The following is a 21569-nucleotide window of genomic DNA, read 5'->3' on the forward strand; positions in this document are numbered from 1 at the left end:
TTTTCTGGTAAGACTAGAATCTTATTTATTATTTTTATCTCTTATCTGGCAGAAGGCTTGGTATGTAGTACTCTTCAGTAAATATTTGCTAACTGAATATCACAGAATAAGTTTTACTGAGAATTTTAAGAAACTAGATCAATTCTCCTACCTGGAATGGTTTGCAAGTGGCCCATTTTGCTAATGTCAGACAGACAGATAATTCTCTAAAATCTTATAGAACAAAACCAGTGGCTTACCATAAATATCATTTCCTTCAATAAGGCCTCGTCCATCACCAAAGATGTAAACTCCCCCTTGATTTCCATTAAATATAGAATTTCCCCTACAATTATGTGAAATAATAAAAGAAATAAGCACTTAATTCTGCAAAGCTAACTTACTTTATACAATTGTAAGGCCACTCATTATCATGTCAATTGGGTAAATTATTCACCATCTTTGGACCTTGGTTTCCTAATATGCAAAATGAGGCAACCAGACTAGATGACTTCATGTTCCTATTTAGATCTTTCTAAAACCTAAGACTTTGGAAAAGCCATCTACTATCTGAGACAAAATAGATTAAAAATTCCCCTTAAAACAGCTTATATACACATTTTTTTTTTACTGATCTACAAACATATGTTGAATGTTAACATGGAAGTCTCCTAATCTACTTTCATATAGCCAGTGAAAATAAAATTTGACAACAGAAAATAATTTATGGTCTTCGAATAAATTATACTAATTTTGGTCTACAGTTTTGGCCAATGTTCTTAATAATGGATATCTATTTGTTTCCTTACTGTGGAGGGAACAGTAGGAATTATTAAAGAAATGTGACAGCATGAAGTCTTGACTTTTTGATATTCTTGGCCTCTCCCCAAGAATCTTTGAAATAGTTTCTTGTGTTATTCTATCTGCTGACTCAGAAAAGGAAGAGAAGGCAAGGTAATTCAGGTTCCAAGGGAAGGTCACAGTCTATTTACTTATCTATAATGCAGTTTCATGAATGTTAAAGAAAAATCACAGCATTTGCAATTGTTCATAAAATAATTATTATGCACAGATCATTGATTAAAAAAAACAGAACACCAAAAATTAATCATGTAATAACTATGTTCATTCAAATACACATACTTTTACCAGTAAAATTTATTTTACAACATTCAGATGTCTAGGAAAAAACTTTAAGAATCAAGTCTAAGTATCTTGACTCTTGTTATAACATAAACTTTAGAGTGAAAAAGTGATTTCCATCCATAATTACATATATGTACCTTATTGTTGGGTCACTATTTGAGGTAATCCATACACCTGCAAAGTTATTTGCATAGATTTTATTCTCTATGAATTGTCCTCTTCCTTTTTCATGAACATATATTCCTCCAGTCTGTCCATGATGAATTTCACATCGAACCACTGTGGGATTAGCATATGCTTTCACTTCAAAGCCTGCTATCCTATTTCTGTGTATATTGCAACTTTCAAAGTAACCCTGAAAAATACAGAAATTAATCCCTTAAGTAAATGTTATTTTTCAAAAAGAAATGTCACTTAAAATTTTTAACATATACTTCAAAATTAAATATCAGAATTAAGACTAAGAATGACATATTAAAAGATGTACAACAAACTTCGTTTCATCCCCCTATTCTATCTTCCTTCAAACACTGAATTTGATAAGTCTTGTGCATTTTTGTCCCTCAATTCTTTCATTTATGCTTACTTTTATATTTATTAGTTTTTTTGTGTTGTACCATATTAAGTGCCTTCTATTTTCTATCTGGACATATTTTTTTCATTTTTCTTGTGGTTATCATGGGGTCAAAATTTAACTCTCTAAATATATAACAATCATATTTAGCTTGACATCACTTTGAATTCAAGAGCATACACATATACTTTTCCTATACCCCTCCACCCTTTTTAAAAAATTTTTTTTAATTTTTAAATTAAAAAGAAAAATTGACAAGAAAGAAACACATTCTTAACATATGATCATTCCGTTCTACATATAATCGGTAATTCACAATATCATCACAAAGTTGCATATTCATCATCATGATCACTTCTCAGAACATTTGCATCAATTCAGAAAAAAAAATAAAAAGACAACAGAAAAAAATAAAATGAAAACAGAAAAAAAAATTATACATACCATACCCCTTACCCCTCCCTCTCACTGACCACCAGCATTTCAAACTAAATTTATTTTAACATTTGTTCCTATTATTTATTTTTATTCCATATGTTCTACTTGTCTGCTGACAAGGTAGACAAAAGGAGCATCAGACACAAGGCTTTCACAATCACAGTCACAATGAAAGCTATGTCATTATATAATCAACATCAAGAAACACGGTTACTGGAACACAGCTCTACATTTACAGACAGTTCCCTCTAGCCTCTCCATTACATCTTGAATAACAAGGTGATATCTACTTAATGCGTAAGGATAACCTCTCAACTCTGTTTGGAATCTCTCAGCTACTGACACTGTCTCCTTTCACTTGTCCCCTTTTTGGTCAAGAAGGTTTTCTCAATCCCTTGATGCTAAGTCTCAGCTCATTCTAGGATTTCTGTCCTATGTTGCCAGGAAGGTCCACACCCCTGGGAGTCATGTCCCATGTAGACAGGGGGAGGGTGGTGAGTTGCTTGTTGTGTTGGCTGGAGAGAGAGGCCACATCTGAGTAACAAAAGAGGCTCTCTAGGGGGTGACTCTTAGGCCTAATTTTAAGTAGGCTTGACCTATCCTTTGTTGGGTTAAGTTTCATATGAACAAACCCCAAGACTGGGGGCTCAGCTTATAGCTTTGGTTGTCCACACTGCTTGTGAGAATATCAAGAATTCAACTTGGCCCTCCACCCTTTTTAATACGTGTTACCAACTATATCTTTTAAATTTAATGTCCAACATAGATTTACCCTTATTTTGTATGCATTTGAATTTCAGCACCTGTAGGAAGTAAGAAGTAGAGTTACATACCAAAAAGTACAACAGTACTGGCATTTATAATTGCCCAAATGTTTACCTTTATTGCATGCCTTTATTTCATGTTGCTCTGAACCACTGTTTAATGTTCTTTTTTTTCAATCTGAAGAACTCCCTTTAATACTGCCTGTAAGAAAGGTCTAGTGATGAATTCCCTCAGCTTTTGTTTATCTGGGAATATCTTAACCTCTCCTTCAGTTTTCTTTCTTTTTTTTCTTTATTTTTTAATTTATTTTTTCTCTTCATTTTTTTGGGGGGTGGTGGTGCATAGTCCGGGAATCAAACATGGGTCTCTCTCATGGAAGGCAAGCATTCTACTACTGAACCACCCATGCACCCTTTATTTCATTTTTGCCCCCCTCTCCTTCACTTTTGAAAGAAAGTCTTGCTAGATATAAAGTTCTTTTTGGCAGCTATTTTCTTTCAGCACTTTTCCAGCAGTATTTAAATCCACTATCTTTTTACCTCCATGATTCTGGTGAGAAATCGGCACTTAATCTAATCGGGACTCTCTTGCAGCTTGCAAAACTCCCTACTTGTCCTTTCATTTGACAGTTTGATCAACATGCATCACAGTGTATTTTTCTTTGAGTTTATCCTGTTTGGTGTTCTCTGAGCTTCTTGGATTTGCTTATTCATGCTTTTTGCTAAGTTTGAGAAGTTTTCTGTCATTGTTCCTTTGAATATACCTCCTAGCCCCTCCTCTCTTTCTTCTCTTCTGGGACTCCTACCAGCTGGTGTCCCAGAAAACTCTGAGGCTATTTTCACTTTTTATAATTCTTTTCTTCTTTTTTGCTCCTCAGCGTAATGTTAGTTGTCTTGTTTCATATTTGCTGATTCTTTCTTCTGCCAGATTCAATCTGCTGTTGAAACCTTCCTGGGAATTTTAAATTTCATTTATTCTGTTCTTCAACTACAAGTGTTGTTTGGTTCCTTTTTAAAATTTCCATCTCTTTATTAAGATGATTATATTGTTTATCTGTTGTTTTCTGGATATACTTGAGTTCTTTTTCTGGATTTTTCTTTATCTCCTTGAGCATTTTTAAGATTTCATTTTTAAAAGTCTTTATCTGGTATGCCCAGTCTGGTTTTCTTCGTTGGTGTTCTGGATTTTTATTCTCTCCCTTTGGATGGGCCAACATTTCCGTTTCTTTGTAATCTTTTGTTGCACACTGAATATATATTATTTTAAAATGTTAACTATGGCATTAATTCCTTGAGATGTCTGTTTCTTGAGTTTGTAACAACCTAGTGATACAACAGATTTTCTTGAGTGTCAGCTCTCTATCAGGAGGGTCCACCCAAGGAGAACCCAAAGTGCCGGTCCTCCCTATCTTTTCTGGGCCTATGTCTTGTCCTGGGCCTGTGCTTGCTAATTTCCCTGTTTATAGGCATTTGAATGCCCCCTCTACTTCCTAGGAGACAGACCATCTCCCAGTCTCAAGTGCTCTATTGCAGGATTTTAGGCAGTAAGCCTGTGCCCGAGGTCATCCACCTCAAATGTTTCTTACACAGCTTTCCTTGTCTCAAGCTGCTCTTGCCCTGAGGGCAAATTCTGGGAGGGGAGGACAGGATAGAGAGATGTTTCCTCAGTCAGCTTTCCTCCCCCACCACGAATAAGGCCAGAGACCCACAAAGGGAGTGCAGGATTCCTGCTGTCATAGAAAGGGGTTGAGGGAGGGGCCAGGAAGGGTATCAGGAGCTGCTTCTTCCAGGGCTCCCCAAAGCTGCACTTTCTTGACCTGCGCAGCAAATACAGCCTTTCAACTGTCCTCAGAAGCACCGGGGAAATGTCTTTAAGTATTCTCTGCCAACTTTGTTCCCAGTAGGTTGGACAATGGCCATTCTTGAACTCAGAGCCAGGCCCCCAGGAATGTGAAGTTGCTAATCAAAAGCTGTGTCTAGTGATTGGTGTGTGCCCATCCTAGATTCTGAGGAACTGGATTTTACGTTTCTTTCTGGCTCCAGTAAGTCACACCAGAGGCTGGAACCTACTGTGGCCTGCTGCAAGACTGCGAGATGGGCACCAGTAACTGCTTGTGAAGACAGACCAATGAAGTAATAGCTACTGTAATGTGCCAGCCTCTTTCTCCTGTTCTTCCCTGGAAGCTATACAGTGTTCTTCTGGACTCTGGAGTTGTAAAAACAGAATTTTTTTTTTCTGAAAAAAAACTGAATTGATTCAGACAGTTCCTGCCTGTTTAACAGTTCTTCTGATGGAGAGACTGATTCCTGGAACCTTCTATTCTGCTATCTTTCCATAATCCTCTGCCCTACCTTTCTATTTTTAAGTATCATACTTGTATAGAAATATCTTGATTTTTCAGTTTTAGGCATTATCTAAAACTGATTTTTCATTATGGAAAATGAGGACTTAGCTCTATCTCTCCCCACTGTACACACTCATACATTTTATCCTCCCAATATACTTATGCCATAATTTTGGTTAGATCATTGTGCGTCATAGCTGAGCCATAAAGTATGATGATGTATTGTTTGCTGCACAACTTTTCATTTTCCCTAAAGTTAATACTTGTCATACTTTTCTCCTTTGCTTAAGTTTTCTAGTGATAATTATATCCAAAACTTGGTATCAGTTGTCTAAATCACCTTGGAATATATTTGCATTCATAACAAGTTTACCAATGTGTCTTCCTGAATATAAGGAGGTCTTAGAACCTACTCTAGTCTGGACTGGTTGCCATGGTCACAGGTAATCAATCATTCATCATATTGTAATTCAGGCTAAGCGTTCAAAATTTTCCACCAAAGATGAAGTTTGTAGTCCGTGTCTTTTGTTTTAGAGTAACTTTCAAGAAAACGGGCAGCAGAAAAACTTTAATCCTTTATGATCTTAAAACCAGAAGCCTCTACAATTGCTAAAACTGATCTTATTATATTCTGAAAGGATAAAGATTGACTGACACAGTTTTATAATTTTATAAGGAAACCTCTCTTTATTATGACTGCTTTAAAATACATTTTAATGGAATGCATGTATTTTGTTAAGAGATGGGTCTAGTGTAAAATGGTCCAATAATACAGAACTATAAATAGAATTTAGACAGAATTCTGACTAGCATCTTAGATGCATACATGAATACTCTAACATATATGTACATGACTTCAAAAGCACGGGCATTTTACTGGGCAACTCCATATTATAAAATGATGTATCTGCCCGTCAGATTATCAGATTAGTAAGAGCTTCTTCTATTTAAATTATGAGTTTGTTATTGACTTAGCACAAGCATTTTTTAATCTCTGCCTTACATATTACTGCCAATCCTTGAAACTGTCATTCTAGCAACAGTTAAAAACCAAACAGTATTTAAAAAATATAAAAGGTAGGATAGTCTTCTCTATTTTCAATTTTTTGAAGTGAAATTTTTAGTTTTTTAAATTTTCTCTTGAAATTTTCCAAATATAACAATAAGCAATGAAAAATATGCTATCTTTATGAAATAAATTTCCACATTTATAAATACTGTGAAATCTAGATGAGGAACAGGAAAATGCTGAGATCTAACAAATAATACTTAACAGTTGCATTATTGGTTTCTCTTTCTCCCAATCTGCCCCTAAAAGAGACCACTCCAAAAGGAGGTACATTCTAAGCCAACAAGTTGCAAGATGCACACTTAACAGACCTCACAGAAACCTCACCAAAAAGAGGGAACTAGGTGGGGAAAAGAATTGAAAATATCTGCAAACTGCCAGCCCAGACTGTAGAGATGGGGTGGCCAGTGCTCCCCAACTCCAAAGAAGCAAAGTTTCAAAATAATATAAAATTAAAAAAAAAGTTTTATATATAAGCTATTCAAAATTTCTCCAGCACTGTCTGATATAAAACATAAGATGGCACTTTTAGAGAGCAGCTTCAGATCCAGAAAAGGGTGATAAGATGTTTCATATGGCTAAATCAGTGGCAAAAAAGTTCTTTTATTTATTTATTTTTTTAAAAAGGAGGCAGGAGAGTACATCAGTGGTCATTCCAACATAAGTGGCAGAGAAAGGACCAGACAAAGATTTGGTCTCAGAGGTCTTACTATATCATATTAATTTGGTCACTTCTGATGAGAAAAATAAAAATAGTAAATTTGCCCGAAGATACCTTAAAGCTGAAAACCTCAACAGTAATTTTTTTTTTTGCTGACTCCTAGAATCACCTTTCTGGTTTGGCTGGTGCTTTGTACAGAACAATGAGGTCTCCCTCAATGAAGTCTTTTCCTGGGCTACATTTAGTTTTCTGTGAGGTAGGCCTATACCTCTTTCCCTCCTCTTTGGAGAGACCAGTATGTATGAAGCTGAAAAGTTATCTTCTGTTCTAGTTTGCTAGCTGCCGGAATGCATCACACCAGAGATGGATTGGCTTTTAATAAAAGGGGATTTATTTTGTTGGTTCTTCAGAGGAAAGGCAGCTAACTTTCCACTGAGGTTCTTTCTTACGTGGAAGGCACAGGATGGTCTCTGCTGGTCCTCTCTCCAGGCCCCTGGGTTCCAACAACTCCCCCCGTGGTGATTTCTTTCTGCATCTCCAAAGGCCCGGGCCGAGCTGCAAGTGCTGAGATGAGGAATGCCGAGCTGCTTGGCTGTGCTACATTGTGTTCTCTCATTTAAGCACCAGCCAATTAAGTCAAACCTCACTCATTGTAGCAGACACGCCTCCTAGTCGACTGCAGATGTAATTGGCAACAGATGAGATTCACGTATCATTGGCTTGTGTCCGCAGCAACAGAACTAGGTATGCTCACCTGGCCAAGTTGACAACTGAATCTAACCAACACACCTTCCAAAAGTGAGAAAAGGATTCGATTATTGCTTCAGAGCTATGGAATTATCTGCAATGTTTTATAGATGGTTGCTACAACAAAAAAGGGGGGTACTTACAAAATGTATACAACATGTTTTAAAGACATTTGCACTGTGCTCACATTCCCTTAAGTGTTGTTCTCACAGGTGCTCAGTTCCTAGTCCAACTGCAATCTCTGAGACAGGCAGAGAAAGTTTGGTGAAAAAGACATGGGGCCAGGGGTAGGTGGGTGGATGGGTGTGGGGGCATACTGCAAGAGGAGAAAGCAGCCTTCCAGTTAAAGATCAGCTTTCAGTTTAAAGTTCAGCTTTGGGCAGGCTGGTCTCAGGCAGAGTCAGGGTCAAAGGGAGGAGCAGCAGCAGAGCGGGACTGGGGTGCTCTACATCTCATTCACGTCAACCAGAGGTGTGTACAGAGGTGCTCCTCTTTGGTGCATTTCAGTTTATCTTCCAAATCATCAACTGTCTTTTGCAACTTGGCTACTGATTTCTCAGCAAACTCGATATGGGTCTCTGCCTCCTTGAGCTTATCAGTAAGAATCTCTATTTCTTCTTCATATTTGTCTTCTTTTTGGGAGTAATTTTCTTTAGCAGCACTCAGATACTTCAAGTTCTGGTCCATCAGTCTGATGTGCTCATCCATCTCAACGGGACTCTGCCAGCTCAGCTTGTCCCTCAGTGTAGTCTCTTTCAGTAATCAACAACTTATGAGCCACTTCCTCATACTTCTGATCTGCCTCTTCTGCGATGTGCTTAGCTTCTTTTAATTGGATTTCCTGGAGTTCCATTTTTATTTCATCTTTTAAAGCACAGTTTTCAATAACAGTCATAACTTTCGCTTTCATCAGCAGCTTTCTCTGCTTCCCCCAGCTTTTGCAGGGCAGTGGCCAGGTGCTCCTAAGTGTGGTCCAGCTCCTCTTCAACCAGCTGGATCCAATGGTTCAAGGAAGCCATTACAGTCTCAGCCTGTTCCCAGGTCACCCTTTGTTCCTCCACTTCCCACTAGAAGCGCTGAGCTCTCTCCTTGGCATTATCAGCCAGCTATCGCAAAATCTGCATCTCGCACTTCACCGCCCGGATGGTGGTGATTCCAGCCATGATGCCCACTCAATAACTGCTTGCATTTGGCTTCCTGCCTCCTCTGCTTGGCTTTGCAGTCACTTCTACCTTATACCTTTTATCAAGGAACAGTTTCCTACATATAACTGTAGGTCTTAAGCATGACCAATGATTTTCTAATTAAAGTGTTAAGAACTAGTGGCATGAATGGGTTATAGAAGAAGAAAGATACTGTCATAGTAATAATCTCAAACCAAAAAACATCTCAGACCGAAGAGGTAAATCAGAAGAAAACACTCTATGATGTAGTTTCTCTTGTCTAAAACTTAAAATTTCCATCTAAGGAAGACAATTCAAGGTGAGGTAAAGTGAAAAAACAAGTGAGAGGTCTGCAAGAGATTTCAACACAGAGAGCAAAGAATTTGTCATCTAATGCAGTGCTCTAAAACTGTGTGTGGTGTTAGTGCCAGTCTACAACCAGTTTGTTTCTCACCCATGAGTTAAATGCAAAAATTGATAATGAATGTTTAAAAAGTTTTATACTCATTTGGCATTGCTGTGACTTAAAAAAATATATTTTTAGTGACAAATCTTCAAACGCATACATTCCATACATGGTGTGCAATCAGTGGCTAACAATATCATCACATAGTTGGGGATTCATCACCTTGATCATTTTTTAGAACATTTGCATCACTCCAGAAAAATAAAAAGAAAAAACAGCTCATACATACCATACCCCTTACCCTTTCCTCTCATTGACCACTAGTATTTCTACCACCTACCAAATTTATTTTACCCCTTATTCCCCCTATTATTTATTTATTTTTTACCCTTTTTTTTTAACTCATCTGTCCATACCCTGGATAAAAGGAGCATCAGACACAAGGTTTTCACAATCACACAGTCACACTGTAAAAGCTATACCTTTATACACTCATCTTCAAGAATCAAGGCTACTGAAACACAGCTCAATTGTTTCAGGTACTTCCCTCTAACCCCACTCCAATACACCATAAACTAAAAAGGAATATCTATATAATGCATAAGAACAACCTCCAGGATAACCTCTCAGCTCTATTTGACATTCCTTAGCCACAGAAACTTTGTTTTGCCTCATTTCTCTCTTCCCCTTTTTGGTCAAGAAGTCTTTTTCAATCCCATGATGCCAGGTCCTGGCTCATCCCAGGAGTCCTGACCCACACTGACAGGGAGATTTATACCCCTGGGATCATGTCCCACATGATGAGGAAGGCAGTGAGTTCACCTGCCAAGTTGGCTTCGAGAAGCCACAGCTCAGCAACAAGAGGTTCTCTGGGGGTAATTATAAGGCATAATTTTAAGTAGGCTTAACTTATCTTTTGCAGGAATAAGTTTCATATGGGCAAACCCAAAGATCGAGGGCTCAGCCTATTGAGTTGGTTGCTCCCATCGCTTGTGAAAATATCAGAAATTCTCCAAATGGGGAAGTTGAATATTTCCTTCTTTCTTCCCAGTGCCCAGGATGATTCTGCAAATACTTTATTCACTGCTCAAATTACTCTGGGATATATTGGGGTATCACCTAACCTGGACAAACCAACAAAGTCTCATGCCCTCTTCAGGTGGTAACATTTTATTTTGCAAAAGAAAAGCACTGCAATGCATTGAATATTAAATATAGAAAAGATAATTGAGAAACTGATCAGTGATAGAAAATCTGATGACATTAAGCAATTAGTCTTAATTATTCTTTAGGAGTGAGACTGACATTGTGCTTATGTGAAAGAAAGCAAAAAGAAAGAATCCCTATCTTTAAAAGATACATACTCCATAAGAAAAGATGCTCAACTTCAATGGCTATTAGGGAAATGCAAATCAAAACCACAATGAGATATCATCTCACACCCCCTAGAATGGCCATGATCAAAAAGACAGAAAAATGACAAGAGCTGGAGAGAATGTGGAGAAAGAGGTACACTTTTCCACTATTAGCAGGCATGTAAAATCATGCAACCACTCTGGAAGGCAGTTTGGCAGTTCCTCAGGAAGCTAAGTATAGAACTGCCATATGATTCAGTAATCCCATTACTAGATACATATTCAGAGGAACTGAAGGCAAGAAGGACACAAATGGACATTTGGATGGCGATGTTACTAGTATAGTGGCATTATTTACGACTGTCAATAGATGCAAATAGCCCAAATGTCCATCAACGGACAAGAGGCTAAACAAACTGTGGTATATTCATACAATGAAATATTATGCAGCTGTAAGACAAAATAAAGTAATGAAGCATGTAACTATATGGATGAACTTTAAGGATATTTTGCTGAAAAAAGTTAGGCAGAAGCAAAAGGACAAATAAATACTTTATGTCTCACTAATATGAACTAACATTAATGAATGAACTTTGAGAGTTAAAATTAAGAACACAGGTGATAAAAGGGGAAAGAGTGAAATGAGACAAAGTGTCAATGGCTGAGAGGTTATCCTGGAGATTATTCTTATGCATTAAGTAGCTAACACCTTGTTATTCAAGATGCAATGGAGATGCTGGAGGGAACTGCCTGAAAATGTAGAGCTGTGTTCCAGTAGCCATGTTTCTTGATGATGACTGAATAAAGATATAGCTTTCACAATGTGACTGTGTGATTGTGAAAACCTTATGTCTGATGCTCCTTTTATCTACCTTGTCAACAGACGAGTAGAACATATGGAATAAAAATAAATACTAGGGGGAACAAATGTTAAATTTAGTTTGAAATGCTAGTGGTCAATGAAAATGAGGGGTAAGGGGTATGGTTTTTTTTTTTGTCATTTTATTTCTTTTTCTGTTGTCTTTTTATTTCTTTTTCTGAATTTATGCAAATGGTCTAAGAAATGATGAATATGCAACTAAGGGATGATATTGTGAATTACTGATTATATATGTAGAACGGAATGATCATATGTTAATGTTTTTGTTTGTTGTTAAATTTTTTTAATTATAATAAATTTAAAAAAAGAACACAGGTTATCATAAAGTTGTAAAATTGTAACCCATGTCAAAGTATGAAATATGTTCTACAACTAATTGTGGTGCTGTGCTTTGAAATTTATAGCTTTTTTGTATATATGTCATTGTTCACAAAAAGGGAAGGAAAAAAAGTAGATTGTGATGATAAAAAGCATTTAAGCCCTTTAGCCTCCTATATTCTGAAGCACCTAGGAGGAAAAATATGAGACGATCGTATGGTAGCCCATGACAAACTCTGGGATCTGTCCTGTAACTACTTGCTGAAGAGTGCTTTGAAAACTATTGCATTTTTTTTTTTTTTATCTGTATGTGCATCTTTTTTTTTTTTTATTAATTAAAAAAAGAATTAACAAAACAATTAGAAATCATTCCAATCTACATGTACAATCAGTAATTCTTAATAGCATCACATAGTTGCATATTCATCATTTCTTAGTACATTTGCATCAATTTAGAAAAAGAAATAAAAAGACAACAGAATAAGAATTAAAACAATAATAGAAAGAAAAAAAAACAAAAAAAACAAAAACAAAAAACCTATACCTCACATGCAGCTTCATTCAGTGTTTTAATATAATTGCATTACAATTGGGTAGTATTGTGCTGTCCATTTCTGAGTTTTTATATCCAGTCCCGTTGTACAGTCTGTATCCCTTCATCTCCAATTATTCCTTCTCTTTTTTTTTTTTTTTTTAATTAACGGAAAAAAAGAAATTAACCCAACATTTAGAGATCATACCATTCTACACATGCAATCATTAATTCTTAACATCATCACATAGATGCATGATCATCATTTCTTAGTACATTTGCATTGGTTTAGAAGAACTAGCAACATAACCGAAAAAGATATAGAATGTTAATATAGAGAAAAAAATAAAAGTAATAATAGTAAAATCAAAACAAAACAAAACAAAACAAAACAAAAACCTATAGCTCAGATGCAGCTTCATTCAGTGTTTTAACATGATTACTTTACAATTAGGTATTATTGTGCTGTCCATTTTGAGTTTTTGTATCTAGTCCTGTTGCACAGTCTGTATCCCTTCAGCTTCAATTACCCATTGTCTTACCCTGTTTCTAACTCCTGCTGAACTCTGTTACCAATGACATATTTCAAGTTTATTCTCGAATGTCCGTTCACATCAGTGGGACCATACAGTATTTGTCCTTTAGTTTTTGGCTGGATTCACTCAGCATAATATTCTCTAGGTCCATCCATGTTATTACATGGTTCATAAGTTTATCTTGTCTTAAAGCTGAATCCATTCTGCCATTCTATGTCTTTTGATTGGGAAATTTAGTCCATTAACTTTTAGTGTTATTACTGTTTGGATAATATTTTCCTCTACCATTTTGGCTTTTGTATTATATATATCATATCTGATTTTCCTTCTTTCTACACTTTACTCCATACCTCTCTCTTCTGTCTTTTCGTATCTGACTCTAGTGCTCCCTTTAGTATTTCTTGCAGAGCTGGTCTCTTGGTCACAAATTCTCTCAGTGACTTTTTGTCTATAAATGTTTTAATTTCTCCTTCATTTTTGAAGGACAATTTTGCTGGATATAGGAGTCTTGGTTGGCAGTTTTTCTCTTTTAGTGATTTAAATATATCATCCCACTGTCTTCTAGCTTCCATGGTTTCTGCTGAGAAATCTACACATAGTCTTATTGGGTTTCCCTTGTATGTGACAGATTGTTTTTCTCTTGCTGCTTTCAAAATCCTCTCTTTCTCTTTGACCTCTGACATTCTAACTAGTAAATGTCTTGGAGAACGCCTATTTGGGTCTATTCTCTTTGGGGTGCGCTGCACTTCTTGGATCTGTATATTTAGGTCTTTCATAAGAGTTGGGAAATTTTCAGTGATAATTTCTTCCATTAGTTTTTCTCCTCCTTTTCCCTTCTCTTCTCCTTCTGGGACACCCACAACACGTATATTTGTGCGCTTCATATTGTCATTCAGTTCCCTGATTCCCTGCTCAAGTTTTTCCATTCTTTTCCCTATAGTTTCTGTTTCTTTTTGGAATTCAGTTGTTCCATCCTCCAGTTCACTAATTGTAGCTTCTGTCTCTTTAGATCTACCATTGTAGGTATCCACTGTTTTTTCCATTTTTTCTTCTTTGTCCTTCACTCCCACAAGTTCTGTGATTTGTTTTTTCAGATTTTCTATTTCTTCTTTTTGTTCAGCCCATATCTTCTTCATGTCCTCCCTCAATTTATTGATTTGGTTTTTGAAGAGTTTTTCCATTTCTGTTCGTATATTCAGCATTAGTTGTCTCAGCTCCTGTATCTCATTTGAACTATTGGTTTGTTTCTTTGATTGGGCCATATCTTCAATTTTCCGAGCGTCATCCATTATTTTCTGCTGGTGTCTGGGCATTTGATCAGATCTCCTTGGGTGTGGGACCCAGCTGGTTGAAAGGTTTTTCTGTGGAATCTCTGGGCTCTGTTTTTCTTTTCCTGCCCAGTAGGTGGCGCTCGTGGCGGTCGTTTGTCTGCGGGGCAGTCGGCCCCGGAAACCGCGCGTGGAGGCGGGGGTCGCTGGCCGTGGCTTGGGGGAGTGCCGGTCCAAATTGCCCAGCTGGCCCGAGACGCCAAGCGTGACGGGAGGGCCCCACTATCCAATGTTCCCAGTCAGACCGGGGAGCCACGTGCGTGGAGGGGACCCCAGATGCCAGCCACCCCAGCCGGGAAAACGTGCACCCCTCGGGTATCTCACAGCAGTGGATTCTCCCTACCCGTTCAGCCGTTCCAGAATGGGGTACGCTGTCTTTTTTGGTCTCTGTCGTGACTCCGGGAGCTGTTTTGTATTGTTTCTGTTTCTTTAGTTGCTTTTCTGGAGGAGGAACTAAGACCCGCGCGTCTTACTAAGCCGCCATCTTCTCCGGAAGTGTCACTATTGCATTTTTATTTCTTTGCTTTGTATATATGTTATATTATACAATAAAAAAGTTTTAAAAAACTCTATCAATCTCTAATGGGGGAACAAATGTTAAATTGAGTAAATTAAAATACAAGTGATTAATGAAAGGGAGTGGTAAGGGGTATAGAAAAAAAATAGGGGGAACACAGGTTAATATATATTGGGTAAATGGAAATACTAGTAGTCAATGAGAGGGAGGGGTAAGGGGTATGGTATGTATGAGTTTTTTCTTTTTTCTGTTTATTTCTTTTTCTAGAGTGATCCAAATATTCTAAGAAATGATCATGGTGATGAATATGCAACTATGTGATGATATTGCGAGTCACTGATTATATACCAAGTATGGAATGTTCATACGTTAAGAATGTTTGTATTTTTGTTATGTTTTGTAAATAAAAATTAAAAAAAAAAGAACACAGTTCATCAGGAGATAGAAAGAGGGTAGAAACTGGGCACCTGGTGCTGAAGGAATACAGACTATGCAAATGGACTGATTGTAAAAAGTCAGAAATGGATAGCATAAAAATATAAGTATACTGAATGAAGCTAAATGTGAGTATGGTTGAGGGAGAATGGCTGAGGGCATGTACAACATCAGAAAAAAAGATAAAGGATAAAGACTGAGATGCTGTAACTCAGGAATGCCTAGAGTGGACAATGATGCTAAGTGTAAAAATATAAGAATGTTTTTGCATAAGGGAGAACAAATGAATGCTCTACTGGTTTGAAAATATTACCTTCTGCAGAAAAGCCATGTTTTATTTGTGGTCCAATCTTGCGGGGGCAGCCATTTCTTTTAATCCTGATTCAATATTGTAGGGTAGAAACTTTCGATTAGATGGAGATGGGACTCCACCCATTCAGAGTAGGTCTTGATTAGTTTACTGAGGTCTTTTAAAACAGGAAACATTCTGGAGAGAGCTTAGAACTGAGTATATACAGATGCTTGGAGAACAGTTAGCTTCAGAACTGATAGAGCCAACATAAGACTCAGTCGTGTGGAAATGAAGGGCCCAGCAGATGTCACCATGTGCCTTCCCACAAGATGCTAAGCAAACCAGAACCCAGAACTGTGTCCCAGAGCAGCTAATGAAGACCCACAGACTCCAGATGAGGTACCCCAACAGGAAACAGAGGCTAAAAGTAACGGAATCCAGGAGAAGGGACTAGCAGATGCCAGTCACATGCCTTCCCAGCTGAAAGAAGTGTTCCGGATGGCATCAGCCTTTCTTGAGTGAAGATAACTTCTTGCTGGTGACTTAATTTGGACATTTTCTTGGCCTTAGAACTGTAACTATAAACTTGTGACTTATTAAATTCCCTTTATAAAGGCCGATCCATTTCTGGTATATTGCATTCTAGCAGCTTAAACTAATACAAATGTTTACACCACAAGGTGTTGAAAATGGGACGCTATATAGGAAAAAGTACAATCAATGAAAGCTAGGTCAACAGTAACATTGTAATAAGCTTCCATTTACTGTAACAAAGGCAATATGCCAAAACTAAATGTCAGTGAGTAAGGGATATGGGGGAAGGCTATGGGATTCTTTGTGGAAGAAAAGAAAATGTCTTCATATAGACTGTGGTGGCGAACACATGGTTATGTGATTATACCAGGAACCATTGATTTTTTTTACTTAGGATGGGCTATATGATGTGCAGAGAGAGACAAATGCTGGAGAAAATGTGGAGAAAGAGATCTACCTATTCATTACTGGTAGGGAAGCTGAGAGGTGTAGCCGCTCTGGAGAGCAGTGTGGTGGTTCCACAGAAGGCTAGGAGTGGGGTTGCCATATGATCCTCCAACTCCACTTCTATTATATATCTGGAGGAACTGAAAGTGGAGACCCGAATGGATATTTGCACAATGGTATTTATGGCAGTAGTGTTAGCCATTCACAATGGACAGAGGTGGCCTAAAGAATGGAAGTGGAAACTGTGGTACATACATACAACAGACTACTGAGCGGCTACAAGAAAGAATGAAATTGTGAGGCATGCAACTAGGTGAATGAACCTTGAGGACAGTATGTTGACTGAAATGTCAGAAACAAAAAGACAATGTTATCATCCTCACTCATATGAACTAACTATAATAAACAAACTTGGAGAACTGAAGTTGAGAGCATGGGTTATGAGGCTGGGACCTACTGTAAAGGATCCTAGACTGTAAGCTCTTACAGCAGTCACATCTTTTCTGGAGGTGTAACTGTTATTTCTAAATTCTGAGATACTGAGCTATTTGTGTATAACCTGGTCATTCCCCGAAACTCTGGGTATTTTTGTGACATCTGAAACTCAAGAGTTAGAGCTCTAAAGCTGTGAAAGTCAGCATTACCCCATACAGCAATTGTTAAAAAAACTGAAAATGATCAGACTTCAACTAGAGATATGAAAGAAATTGATCTGGATAGGACTAAGGTAAATCAGAATACAGGGTAAAGGATGATATGGTCTCTATTTTAAAACATCGACTTCTGGTGAAGAAGGAAGAGATGTTTACTTGGTGTAAAATTTATATTCTACCTAATTTATATTCTATCTAATTAGATAGCACACTATCTAATTTAACTTGTATGGTCAATTTATTTGAACACCATAATTACATGGAATCTTGAATAGGTTGTGAGATCTTGTTACTAACGTTTATTAGTGTGTTGCCCTGATACACATCCCAGAGTAATTTGGACAGAGAATAAAAAAAGTATTTGCCAAGTCCCCTTGGGGGACTTGGGAAAAAGTAGGAAATATTAAACTTCCCCATCTGGGGAATTTCTGATATTCTTGTAAGCAGTGGGACAACCAATTCAATAGGCTGAGCCTTTTACTTCTGCAAAGTGGGAAGCCAAGCCTACTTAAAATTATGCCTAAGAGTCACTTCCAGAGAGATGTGGCCTTTCTCTCCAAGCCAACTTGGCAGGTAAACTCACTGCCCTCTCCCCTACATGGTATTCGACTCCCAGGGGTGTAAATCTTCCTGGCAACATGGGACAGGACTCTGGGGATGAGCTGGGACCTGGAATCAGGGGATTGAGAAAATCTTCTTGACCAAAAGGGGAAAGAAAGAAATGAGACAGAATAAAGTTTCAGTGGCAGAGAGATTTCAAACAGACTCGAGAGGTTATTTCTGGCAGTTTATTCTTATGCATTCTATAGATATCTCTTAGGTATACTGGAGTGGCTAGAGAGAAGTACCTGAAACTGTTGAACTGTATTCTAGTAGCCTTGATTCTTGAAGACAAGTGTATAACTATATGGCTGTGACCATGTGATTGTGAAAACCTTGTGTGCCTGATGCTCCCTTTATCTAGAGTATGGAAGGATGAGTAAAAAAATAAGGACACACAAAAAAGGATAAATAATGGGGGGGGGGGGGGGAACAGTGAGAATGAGTCCACCCACAGTGGCCACACCCCTATCTTGGAGAACGAGGCCGAGCCAGCTCGAAGTGTCAGCAACCACATGATGGTTACTCGGAGCCGGAGGGAGAGCCTGGCCACAGCAGCAAAGGAGGAGAAGGCAGTAGCAGGTCGGATGGCTGCTGTTTGCTAGGCCAAGTCCAGCAAGAGTGCCCTTAAAGCTGCTCTCCCATCGCTGGCCCCAAGGACTAGGCAGTCTCAGGGCCACTCTGACCAGGAGAGAACTGCGGCTTTCAAGCAAGACATGCCAGAGCCATCTAGCAAGAGGCCTGCTCACCGCGTCCTGGGCACTGCCAGCAGCACCTCACAGTTCTCCGGAATGGAATGACTATGCATCCAATCACCCCAGCACATAGACAAAAGCCAGCAGAGCAAAGTGTCCCAAATTTATACCTCACAAGGTTTCCTCAGTGCCCTTCAGGGAGTGAGAGTGACAACGAGAGTGAGAGTGTGGAGAAAGAGAGCTGGAGCATGACAGCCTCGCCTCAATGTCAGAGCCTTATGGTATAACCATGCAAGAAACCAAAGAACATACTGATCTGAGTGCCTTAACTACCTTACCAGATGCTTTGGTATCAGCATTTTTTGTTTTGTTTTGTTTTTTCAAAGTGACTTAGTAGTCAATTAGAGGGAGGGATAATGCATGTGAGATGTATGGGTTTTTTCTTTTTCTTTTTATGTCTTTTTCTGGAGTGATGCAAACGTTCTAAAAATGATCATGGTGATGAATGCACAACTATGTGATGATACTGTGAAGCCACTGTTTGCATACTTTGGATGGACTGTGTGTGCATGAAGATATCTCAATAAAAAATATTTAAAAAAGGTACTCCAGTAGTTATAGATGAAATGATATCTGAGATCTGCTCCCAAATAATCCAGATAATAAAGAAGAAAGGAAGAAGTGGGTGAGGAGATAAAGATAAAGCAAAATTAGCCATGACTCGATAGTTGTTGAAACTGTGAGGTAGATGAGGATTCATTTTACTAGTCTCTTCACTTTAGTATGTTAGAAAGATATCATTAAAAAAAAACAAAACATGCCATTAAGAAAAATAGAGATAAAAAACACACTGGAAGCAAACAACACAAGAACAGACAAGACTATGGAGACAGTAAGAGAAACAATAAATAGATTTGAGGAACCACACAAGACTTAAAGGAAAAGAACACAAACAGCAATAAAACAGAGAAGGTAGCCACATTTCTAAAGAAGGAACAAATGGAATAGAAAAAACAGTAAACAACTTCAACAATAGTAAAACCTATATATGGATACTCAGGTAAAGAAAAGTAAATCACCACCAGAAAGAAAACAAATCAGGATGATGTTCTAGACTTCTCAGTTCTACTCGATTCTAGAAGTAGAAAAGTGGTATATATGAAATTCTGAGGGAAAGAAAGTACTATCAAAATTGTATACTCAGTTTTAACAAGTAAGGTATTAGTGGCTGAGAGAATTCAAATAGAGTAGGAGGCTACTCTTATGCAAGTTCCTGCTAGATATTGCTAATCATGAAGGTTTGCCAAACCCCAAACAAAACCACACCTGCCAACCCTAGAGAACACCTAGGGCACTATCTGAGATTCTACAAGGGCTCCATGCGCTATGATTACGGTCCAGAAACCTACAACTTCCACATGGGTACCTAAGTCAGGTAAGTCCTGAAACTCAGAGGGGCTAGCCTCTCCAGAATATCAACTAGTTCCATCCCCCTATCCTATACTATCGACAGTTCTTTCCAACACGAAAAAGTTAGAATGGGCATAGCCCAAATACCCCTAAAGATTGGGAAAAAGATCAAAGGAGAAGGTGGAGTTATAACAGAGAAGATAGGATTTAACAAATGAGTATGAATGCTGAATCATTACACTGATATTTCTTTTAGTTTTCGGTGTCTTGGAGGAGCAAGAAGGAAAAACCTAAAATTGTGGAAATGCAGCCCATGCCAAACTCTGAAATCTGTTCTATAACTACTTGTTGCACTGTGCTTTGAAATGTACTGCTTTTTTGTATATTACTTTTCACAATAAAAAAAATTTTTCTCAAAATGAATCCCTGGAATTTCTTTCAAATGTTGAATTTATGTCACACTCACACACACACACACACACACACAATGGTATACTCAGTCAAGTTTACCATATTAATAGTAAAAAACAGCAAAGCCCAGGCATTCTCAAGTGGCAACAATTCAGGTTAAAATACCCATAAATACCTATTCTTTTTGTAGGAATGGAAATGTCGTAAACCTTTACAAGAGAAAAATAAGTATATAAATGATAGGGGGTAAGATCGGTTTAAGTATATAATGTTTATTTCTTCATAGATTTAATATTTTAAAGTTTATACATGCAATTAAAAATATAAACTCGAGTCAAATTCTAGACAGAGCTTTTATAATTACTACAAGGTGAGGAAAAATTCATCTAAAAATCAATAAAGTCAACTTTTGTTTTTTGGTTTGACTTTAGTTTCCTTTGCTAAATTTAGAGTAAATAAAAGAATTAATACAGATAGTTATGACTGTAATCTCAACTATGGCTAGTAATCTACACAGAAAGCTATGTATTCACATGCTTGGGGGGCTGATTTTTTTTTTAACTTTCTTTTTTGTATTTTTCTTTCTTGCTTGGAATGTTTATACTAATCATGTAGTGCTATTTTTAAAAAACAATTTCTGAAAAATAAAAAAGCAGAAAATCTTTTCTGATTTATTCTTAGGAATACAGGAATTTATTCTAAGTATACCATAGACAAAGTAATGGAAAGATAATTTCAGAGAATAAACAATAAATATGATTATATCTAAAGACAGAAAATAGCAGAGAAACTAGTTTGACTGTTTTTTTCTGATATTCTTTGAAACTACATAAAACAAAGGCAAATTTTATAAAGATGATGATAATCATTTTACTACTCACGAGGTGCCAACACCAAAAAAGAAGACAAGCCAAAAGAAGACTTGGAATGGGACAATGATTCCACCAAAGGGTTACTTTTGAAGGACTGTATCACAATACTAAATGTTGCATTTTTGTACTGAGGCCCACCATATGTTTTATTTCTATCCTTCCCTTACAAATGTTACTAACTACTTTAGAAACACCACCACTCATCTTTAATGGGAATTTCTACAGCATTGCCCAGAGTTATTTAAAAAAATGCTTTAAAATTTCTAAGCCCAAATTTATAAAAAGGGGTATCAGGGTATGTGATCAAGAGTAAATATTATTGTGACTTTTAATAAGTGACCATTACCATAGGTCTTACAAAAATGATCAACTTGTACTCAAGTTAAAATTATCTCGGTACCTCAAATTATTTGTGGATGAGACAAGGGCATGCATAAATGTATTACCTGAATTGTAACTGTG

At 37.4% G+C, this 21569-nt stretch overlaps 1 protein-coding gene across 2 annotated transcripts in view; it reads right to left on the minus strand.

Moving 5' to 3' along the window:
- The window catches only part of FBXO11 (F-box protein 11), a 124755-nt gene that overhangs the window by 19897 nt on the left and 83289 nt on the right, over positions 1-21569 (minus strand). For both annotated transcript variants that reach the window (XM_077134167.1, XM_077134166.1), the window contains exons 12-13: positions 1263-1480; positions 240-325 (exon numbers count right to left, since the gene is read on the minus strand). In XM_077134167.1, coding sequence (XP_076990282.1) covers positions 240-325; positions 1263-1480 — 304 coding nt within the window. The remainder of the gene's footprint in view (positions 1-239; positions 326-1262; positions 1481-21569) is intronic.

The sequence above is a fragment of the Tamandua tetradactyla genome, chromosome 17, assembly GCF_023851605.1.
Source record: "Tamandua tetradactyla isolate mTamTet1 chromosome 17, mTamTet1.pri, whole genome shotgun sequence".
NCBI classification, from domain to species: domain Eukaryota; kingdom Metazoa; phylum Chordata; class Mammalia; order Pilosa; family Myrmecophagidae; genus Tamandua; species Tamandua tetradactyla.